The sequence below is a fragment of the Sinocyclocheilus anshuiensis genome, unplaced genomic scaffold, assembly GCF_001515605.1.
Source record: "Sinocyclocheilus anshuiensis isolate Anshui unplaced genomic scaffold, SAMN03320099.WGS_v1.1 scaffold374, whole genome shotgun sequence".
NCBI classification, from domain to species: domain Eukaryota; kingdom Metazoa; phylum Chordata; class Actinopteri; order Cypriniformes; family Cyprinidae; genus Sinocyclocheilus; species Sinocyclocheilus anshuiensis.
Window position 1 is genome coordinate 260138 of NW_015546051.1, and position 8887 is coordinate 269024.

General features: G+C 40.4%; 3 protein-coding genes across 6 annotated transcripts in view; 2 read left to right on the forward strand and 1 right to left on the reverse strand.

Annotated features, from left to right (window-relative positions):
* slc1a5 (solute carrier family 1 member 5) overlaps nucleotides 1–2853 on the forward strand; it is a 10376-nt gene extending 7523 nt beyond the window's left edge. Inside the window, exon 8 of the mRNA XM_016500377.1 lies at nucleotides 611–2853. Within this exon, the coding sequence (XP_016355863.1) occupies nucleotides 611–845 (235 nt within the window). The 3' untranslated portion in view covers nucleotides 846–2853. The remainder of the gene's footprint in view (nucleotides 1–610) is intronic.
* A 2141-nt stretch (nucleotides 2854–4994) lies between these two features.
* On the reverse strand, nucleotides 4995–7635 carry LOC107699175 (fukutin-related protein-like). The gene is made up of 2 exons (XM_016500368.1): nucleotides 7511–7635; nucleotides 4995–7100 (listed from the first exon to the last, which is right to left on the reverse strand). Exon 2 carries the CDS (start codon nucleotides 6773–6775, stop codon nucleotides 5171–5173), a length of 1605 nt encoding a protein of 534 aa, XP_016355854.1. The 5' UTR covers nucleotides 6776–7100; nucleotides 7511–7635; the 3' UTR covers nucleotides 4995–5170.
* Nucleotides 7636–8172: 537 nt separating this feature from the next.
* strn4 (striatin, calmodulin binding protein 4) overlaps nucleotides 8173–8887 on the forward strand; it is a 29256-nt gene continuing 28541 nt past the window's right edge. For 2 of the 4 annotated variants that reach the window (XM_016500379.1, XM_016500382.1), the window contains exon 1: nucleotides 8173–8782. In XM_016500379.1, coding sequence (XP_016355865.1) covers nucleotides 8532–8782 — 251 coding nt within the window. In that variant the 5' untranslated portion in view covers nucleotides 8173–8531. Of the gene's footprint in view, nucleotides 8817–8887 lie in introns of all 4 variants that reach the window. The other 2 variants (XM_016500380.1, XM_016500378.1) reach the window with 2 other exon arrangements.

Genomic DNA, 8887 nt, shown 5'->3' on the forward strand with positions numbered 1-8887 from the left:
ATACATAAACATACACACACACACACACACACACACACACACACAAGTATTATGTATTATGAAGTATTTGTACAAAATAATAATTTGAAATGAAGAGATGATTGTATTTTAATAATTAAAGTTTATTTTCTTTACTTTATTATATTATATTATATAATACATTAATAATTACATACATTTTCAAATGTAGCTTGATGCTAATTGTACTTCTAATTATATTTTAGGATGTTGCCTATTCTTGTAAGCATTATAGATCATTTGTTTCCGGTGTAGAACCTTGTTTATCTTAATTTAATGCTGTATATTGAGCAGCGGATGATGTTAAATCCATTTACGAGATGCATATCTGAGGAAAAATGCATTGTTGGTCGGCGCCACCTAGCGTGCAGGCGTGAATTAGCAGAAGGTGAACAATCGTTTCGCTTTCGGTGTGAAAGCACCGTTCGTCGGCGATTCACCTCGCTTTTTCGAATCGCGCTCAGTGTGGAAAGGCCTTAACATTGTGTTAATAAACAGCTTTTTTTAATAAAACTTGTATTAATTTTATGTCCTCATAATTTTTTTGTACAGTGAAGACATTTTTTTTTCTTTTCTATATTTCTTCGTTTAGCGATCGTACTTGCACCGTCATCAATGTTGAAGGCGACGCCTACGGAGCAGGTCTTCTGCAGTATTTCGTGGATCGCACTTCCAGTAAAGAGGGGGCGGAGCTAAATAAGGTGCGAGTGGAGGAAGAAGACCCCGCCTCCAGGCCAGAAATTTCTCCGCTCATCGAAAAACAGGGAAGCCTTGAATTGGAAGAGGTGGCTGGACCTAAACCCTGTGAAAAGGAGTCCGTCATGTAGACTTGCACACTATTTTAACAAACTTTGCTTTTGACCTGTCTGATCTCAATAAATCAATCTCTGCATCTACGCAGTGACCATGGGAGAGATACAGGTTTAGATTAAGACCGGAGAAAGACTACATCCTTTTGACCCTCCTCTATGCCCTGCTCGTTATGAAAGGAGTCTGCCAAAAAAAAGCACATTTAGATGGAAAAATACTTGAACAATTATTTATTAGATGCTGGTCAGACATTTTGGATTTTTTCTTTATAGTCTTTTTTTATGTTTGCTTTACTCCTTTTTAAGAAAAACTCAGTCCGGCATTTTAAAATAATCGATATTATTATGATCAGGGCCCCGCGTCAGCTAAGGACGGCCCTGATTATGATCACACATGCCCTAATAGTTCTGATTATATGCTATTGAGTTAAAACTCAGATTTCTCTCAACACCTTTATAAAACATCTCCTAATAAGCCAAAGCATCCGCAGAATCTCTCTGCATCTTTCAAACACACCAACTACATTTTTTAGGTGGCTTTATGGTCCGTTATGCTGAAATACCTCATTCATGCTGATTCCCTTTATGCCACCTCTGGCTCCTCAGATGCAGGTCCATCTAACAGGTGCTAATACCTTCATTAACTCTTGCTACTAGAGGAGCCAAAAGAATGGTGTAAGAATCCTAACTGACATCTTACATTCTGCGTCTTTATCTTTATGCAGTCACCATTATATTTCACGGCGGGCTCTTCGGGGTCAAGTTGCACCCTAAGGTCAGACAGGAATGTAAGCACAATAATATATGGGTGACATGCAAAGTAAGCCTTGTCTTAAAGCTCCAAGGCTGTTTGGGTCAGAACCTTGAAGTCTGCAGGTAAAGGAAGTTCCCTATGTGCTGGTTGATACGCAAGTGGTGTAAACAGATCCATTTCAGAAGAAAGCCATAGATTAGAGCGTGAATTCAGACTGGAACCAAGGTTTTATATTTTGTATTTAAGTTAGAATAAGGCTAAGCAGCTTCCTTGTGTAGGAACATGTTAGATGTGTTGACATGTTTGGTTTCAGTTTGGGTTTCTCTCAATATCCTTTCTTTTTCTTCCTTTTTTTTTTGTTGTTTAAATGTACTTTTTGTTGGCTTAAATTGTGTACAAAAAATGCCCTTTTATGTAAATTATGAAGTATTCAATTTTGTTTGCTTTTTAAAAGCGTACTTCTGAGATCTTGTTGATTTTTTTTTTTCTATCTATGTTATTGCAGAAGAGCACAAATATAAAATGTCTGGCGTTTTGTGAAGGTAGATAACTTTATGAGGAGAAATCAGGCAAAATATTCTGTTAAGACCATTTACTGGTGAATGTTTGTTAACTAACTAGTAGTTGTACTGGATTACTTATTCAGATTTTTTTTATATATATATATATATATATATATATATTAGAAATGTTTTCTAAATGTATAATCTAAACACACCAGCTGAAGAAAAGTATCAGATGACAGGGTGAGAGACATTTGCCATTGTACTGTATGTTGACCAAATGTTCACCGAAGGAAGTCGACATAATAGCCCATTTTTGTAGAAATTGGTTTGACTCTGTTGATCAGTAAGTGGTTAAATCCGACCAAAGAAACATTTCTCATTTTAAATATTAATTTAGCAATATATATTATATACTTTAAATAGGGGGGGTTGGTGCTTGTAATCTGCATTATTAACAGTCTATCATTTCTGTTCTGTTCTGTTAGTGCTCGAGATGCATTTCAAATCACAGATGTATTTTTTTTTTTTTTTCAAATCTCACAAATGTTCTGACATCACTCCTTTAAAAGCCAGTACTGTAAAGGCTTCTCATTCCAGGTGGCTGTAGTGTAGCTGCTCTGCTGATGCAGCTATGTGTCTGTGTGTGAGTTTAATGGGTGGTTGTGTCATAAAGGGCTGCTTGATGGTATCAGTGGAGCCAAAGAGTACTGAGAACCAGTGAATGTACTCCACACCGACTGCAGAATAAAGTCTTTTTTTAACTAAATCAGCTGTGATGTTCTCTTTCTTATGAGTTGAAGTCGCTAAAATTAGGAATGCATTAGGTCCCAGAGGACTTTGCAATTAGGATAACTGAACCACTTGTTTGGTTTTCAGATTTCTTATCTATAGCAAGTTTATTTTACAGCCCTCTGGTGTACTGATTGGCTAATCGTGGCATTCTGTGGTTATATATTTTGTATAATGGTGATTTTTGCTGATTTCCTACATGGTTGTGCTAGTTTCACATCATACAACACTACAGGTGCATCTCAATAAATTAGAATGTCGTGGAAGAGTTCATTTATTTCAGTAATTCAACTCAAATTGTGAAACTCGTGTATTAAATAAATTCAATGCACACAGACTGAAGTAGTTTAAGTCTTTGGTTCTTTTAATTGTGATGATTTTGGCTCACATTTAACAAAAATTCCATGACATTCTAATTTATTGAGATGCACCTGTATATTCAACTCAAATTGAAATTTCATGACTCAAATTAAGTCAATGGTCTTTGGTAAGAAGCCATTTAATAAGCAAGATAATATATAGTCAGTGGTTATTACTGCAAAAATACACCACTTTAGGGTGATACAAAACTACTTAGTTTCACAAGATATCAGCTGACTTATCTCTGTTTGATTCATTCAGAATGGGTTGTCAAATACTGAAGACGTAAAATGTTTTGCTGTAAACAAAAGCAACATTTTTAAGGAGGCTTTGAAGATTTGCCCAGTAAAGATACTGAACAAACTGGGTAGGATATCAGTAACCAAGCCCAGCATGACGACTTCATGTCCTATTGCGCCACCTTGTGGTCTATTTACCATTTTCCTGTAACATTTGCAATGAAAACTCCAAATGTAATTCTGTGTGATGGTTTATTTCCAGACATCTGAAATACACTGACATATTAAGATACAGTTTGGTTTGTGTTATGCTGTTTGTTAAATATTTGGTGGTCATGATGTATGTACATAATGAACATTACAAAGTATATTTGTGAAACACCAAGACAAAGACAAAAAAAATAAATAAAATAAAAAAGTTACATTCAAAGAAAATTAAGGTCAAACAGCCTGACAGTCAAAAAAAAAAAAAAGTACACTTTTATTATCATGCAACATGGTGCAAAAATAATTTAAAAGAGTGCATAAAACAGTAGCTTCTTTTCACTGGCATTTTATGTAACCTTTTCCATTTCCACAGGAAAACCATTTCAGAATTTAAAAAAAAAAAAAAAAAAAAAACTTGTTAAAAGGACATTGCAGTCTCAGTGTACACCAGTGCCATAATATGTCAACAAAAACATCCTACACTCTACAAAGTTCATTGTGGTATAATAAAGACCATTAAGTTGAAATGCAGTTAAGTCCTTTCAAGGTTTTAATGAGCTGTCTTGGTTATTAAATGCTTCACTTGTGGGCCTACAAACATGAATCAGTTTTCCATACGCCAGCACTTACTGTAAATGATGCACTAATGCAATAGGTGATATAGGCTCTTTAAAACTGGTGTTTCTCTGGCAATCAGTTTAAAACTGTTAAATTTTGTTTAGTGTTTATTTGTTATTGAAACCGATATATTAATATTCATGTATAACAAAAAAAAGCTTTGACCTTTGAATGTGATTTTCTGGGATAATGCAGTGTGAAATATTACATACTTAGACATTGTTACATACAGTGTGATTAGACTACTTTTGAGACTCGTGACTCCCCAAACCACAACACACACATACAATAAATACAGAGTTCTGGCATGAAACGCAATCTGACCTAATGACATCATTATCTCATGGCACAGCTGATTGGTTCTCTCCTGTATTGGTAGCCAATTAGCTCACTGCTCAACATTCAAATATATGACTAGAGCTTGCCGTAGCAGTTGCAGCTTGCTTCAGAAACCATCCACCTTCCCCAGCTCCACCTGTATAGATCTGCTACGATGTATTCATGTATGCTGGGGGTTATTTCATGTATGTTATATTTGCAGCAGCAATATTTCTTACATGCTCACAGCAGCATGTTGTGGATGTATTGGCAGTAGCAAGTCTCGGTACTTGCTCTGCCGCAGCAGCGTAGCAGATCTATTCCGCCAAGACCAAATACATTAACATTGTCATGTACATTACCATGCCAATCCCTCCGAGAGTTGTCATGACAGAAATAAAATCGGCAAGAAATACTAACATTCAAGTTAACAAATACAGTTCAAAACCTTCAGTCTGATAGTATTACTCTACAAAGTTTAAAATGTCAGAAATGCAATAGAAATGCAGTGTTGCGTAATTGTGGCACATCAAGTTACTGCTTGCTACGATCCTAACGTACGATCCTCCTGTCCAGCCTTTTTTTGGCAGGGTTTGGATACTGAGGGTTCTCAATAACCCCTTCCCCAAACTTGAGTTCCAAGAAGGCACGGTGGTTGTTCGGACCATAAGCGGTGATGCCGGCAAACTGCATTGGCACCAGGGGCTGCAAAAAATGCTCTGGGAACTCCACGTCTTGTTTGTGCTCAGTCCAAGTGTCCCTGGTCATAACTCCATTGCGAGAGTAGAAGGGCCACAAGTCCACATGCAAATGGTTGGCTTCACTATACTGCACACGGTAGAAGTCACCCTCGACTGCTCGCTCCCACACGTAGCCGTTAGCATCCACCAGTGAGCCAGAGTCTAGGCTCTTTAGGTAGTCGCAATTCGGAACGTCCTCCAAGTAGATGCCCAAATCCACGTCGTAGTCCCAAGGGATTATGTCCTGGTGTCGGGCTGCTCCCAACAAGGAACCCCCTTCCAGCCAGTAACGTACGCCGGAGCTCTCCAAGATATTGATAACATATTTAGTGGTCTCTCGGAGGGCGCGCAAGCAGCAAGGTGGAGTCCAGCGCTCTATGTAGAGGTATTCAGGTGTGTCGTCAAGCACTGTGCCGAAACATCGTGGAGTCTCTTTACCGCAGCCAAACCACTGATGCTGACCATCAGCCAGCACCACGTGCTTCAGGCCGAAGCTACGCATGAGGTGATTGGTGGAGTCTTTCAGGCGACTGTCCGCCTTCCACTGGTTGTGCGCTGAGCTAAATAGCGGGCGATGACTTGCAGAGAACGAAGGTCCCTCCAGGAGCTTGACCTTCCAGCCACGCAGAGAAGTTTGGACAAACAAGGAAGACATGAGAGGGCGCCCTAAGGGAACTGAGAGATTGAAGAGGTCCTCTGTGCGGATAAGAACCACGGCATCTCCCTGCAGGGCTGTGCAGACGCTACCGCTGCTCCCTGAGGCCGCAGGGGTGTAGGTCGCAGTCCATTCCCGCAGATTCACACGAAGGTGCAGGCACTGCACCGCCGAGCGGGTCAGCACAGGGGCGGCAATGAGTCGGACCGGCCCGCCACCTACGCCTTCCAGTTCCCGAATGAGACGCTCAATTTGTCGGCCGTGGTCCAGCTCCATGCCATCTGGAACCAACAAAGCAAACTCCGTCTGCACATTGAACTCCGGACGGTGAGTTTGTGGAGGCTGGTCAGGGCTCGGTGACAATACCAGGAGGCGGGCTGCCTCTGGAAGAGCCAGAGGAGGGTACGGTGGACTTTCGGCTACAGCAAGGAAGGGCAACTCCGGTCTCTGGCGCAAAAAGGAGCGTGCAACATCACCAACATAGTTTTCAAAGTCTTCAAATTCACGAACGAGGATTGTGACGCGTGGACCACGCATGTTGCCCTCAAGGCCTCCCATTTTGGCGCCTCCAACCATACTTCCACCTACCAGATTACCCATAACTCCCAGTCCTGCCACAGGCAGAGAGGCCTTCTTTAAGCCTTTACTTTGTTCCCGACGCTTCTCCATCATCTGCTGCTGGGCCCGTGAGACATAATATAGGATAAGCAAATTCAAAATTATTGCTCCTGTTAACAGAGCCTGGCAAAAACTGATACGCATTATGGCTCTTGTGGTTAAACACTTTTATGATGCATACAGTAAGGGAAATCTTAAATAGAAAGAGGACAGAAAATCTTGACCTGAGAGTCATAACCTGTCCAAATTCCTGAAATCTTGAACATTATCATTTTGGTCTGGCCAAAAAGTAAGCAAAGTGGAAAGCGTTTGGGAGCTGGATATTTGATGAAGCATCTTCTTTGACCAGATCAGTTTCCGCTGATGTCTTCCTCTGTGTCAACTGATGTCATCCAGGAAAAAAAGACTGACGGACAGATTCCATATTTCGACCCAAGTGCCTTTAGTTCACCAGTCCATTAAATAAATGCTATACATGGAGACAAAACAAAGAACATTTCAATAAACAAATTCACTTTTAGCTCTTCAAAGTTTAAGGTAATTGTTTTGGAAATTCAGTTCAAGTTTGTATTGCAAAAAGCCTTTAAGTCCTCACTACTAAGTCTAGCAAACAAAGATGACCTAGAAATATATAGAGATGTTCCAAGCTACTGTCCCAGTTAGAGATGAGCTCTAGATTTGAGTATTTGAGAAACTATCATATGATCTCTTGAGATAGGTCCTCCAAATATAGAACATGCATGCAAAATTAAACCCAAACAAGCCTTCATCCATCGATTCATGTAGATCTATGCAGCCTCTGATCTTGAAAGCATACACATACAAAAACACACATCTTCATTATGCAAAACGGTAAAAACCACGATTGTGAGAACTAACATTTTAAGGTTGATTCAACATTCCTCGTCTGTACATTGTTTGCACGGTATTCTTGATATCCTTCCTCATTCTTAATTCGGAAATGAGCAAAGGAAGCCTGAGAGAAGATCACAATGTAGCAGGAAGCTCATACTACTGGGTCGCCTCGATCAATCCCATAGAAATAGAACGAGTGGGTAGAATGACACGTAAAGTGACACTTGTTTTCTCAAATGGGCGGGGCTTAGGGGTAACATGCGATGGGTGAAAAATATTTTTATTTTTAACGCTTCACCGTGTATTTTAAACTTGCTTATGATCTGATTAGATAATGTATTAATCATACAAAATATTTTAGATATTTTATATTGATTCATATAAAATACAATATTTATTTTAAAATGCTTTATCTGCAATTTTATATATATAAAAAAAAATAATTATAAATTAGAATATTAAGTTTCGCAACTGACAATATAGCGCATATAAAATAAATATGTATAGTAAAAAAGTATGCATGCCACTCTGAGAAGCGTCATGTGACCCCGTTTACTTTTCTCATCGCTAGTTAGGATGGACCAATCACAGCCATTCGTGATGCTAGGAGTCGTATTTAAAAAAAATATATATATATAGAGATTGCTGAAGTGGATTAAAATGTTGTAGGTCAGCAACAAATCTTTGTATTCAACAAATTTTAAAGATTACACGTTTTAGCAGTCGTACGTCTCCTATTAAACAAAAAACGTCTTGAAATTTGAATTGACCTCAATAGAGAATCAGGCTTTTGGAGCCGCGAACCGTCCCCTGCGGAAGCCAGCTTTATAACCCATAGGGAGCAGTTATGAGCTGGTAGCGTTTGCAGCCATTCCATAGTAGGAGTGGATCACTATTTGGCACTTTTCTGTGCGTGTGAGTACTCGTCTATCTGTCTGTATCGGCAGGAAAACGGGAGAGGGCTTCGGTGGAGACTTCAAGCAACGGGGTGGCTTATTCTTCTGTTTTTCCACCTCCTGGCTCCGGCGACAGCTCGAACGCTCTGATGGAGGCGGAAAGATCCGGCGGGGTGGCGGATGGAACGAATCCGAGCCCTGCAGGAAGCGGAGCGGGGCGCAATCCGAACGGGCCGAAGGCTATGCTCGGTCCCGCTCCCACCGCAGCAGCCGCCGCGGCGGCCGGGGCGATGGCTGGATCATCCCAGCCGCGAGATCCGCAGGACGGGGACGCGGGCCTCTCGTTGCCCGGGATCTTACATTTCATCCAGTATGAATGGAGCCGCTTTCAAGCCGAGAAATATCGCTGGGAGGCCGAACGAGACGAGCTGAGGGTAAAAAACGAGTTTTTTTTTTTTAAATCGCTTGTTTTGGTCTCTTCCAGACGGATTCCTTGAGGAAGAGC

Bases quoted from the DNA above. Each gene is read 5' to 3' on its own strand.
- LOC107699175 (XM_016500368.1), bottom strand. From the start codon at position 6,775: ATGCGTATCAGTTTTTGCCAGGCTCTGTTAACAGGAGCAATAATTTTG.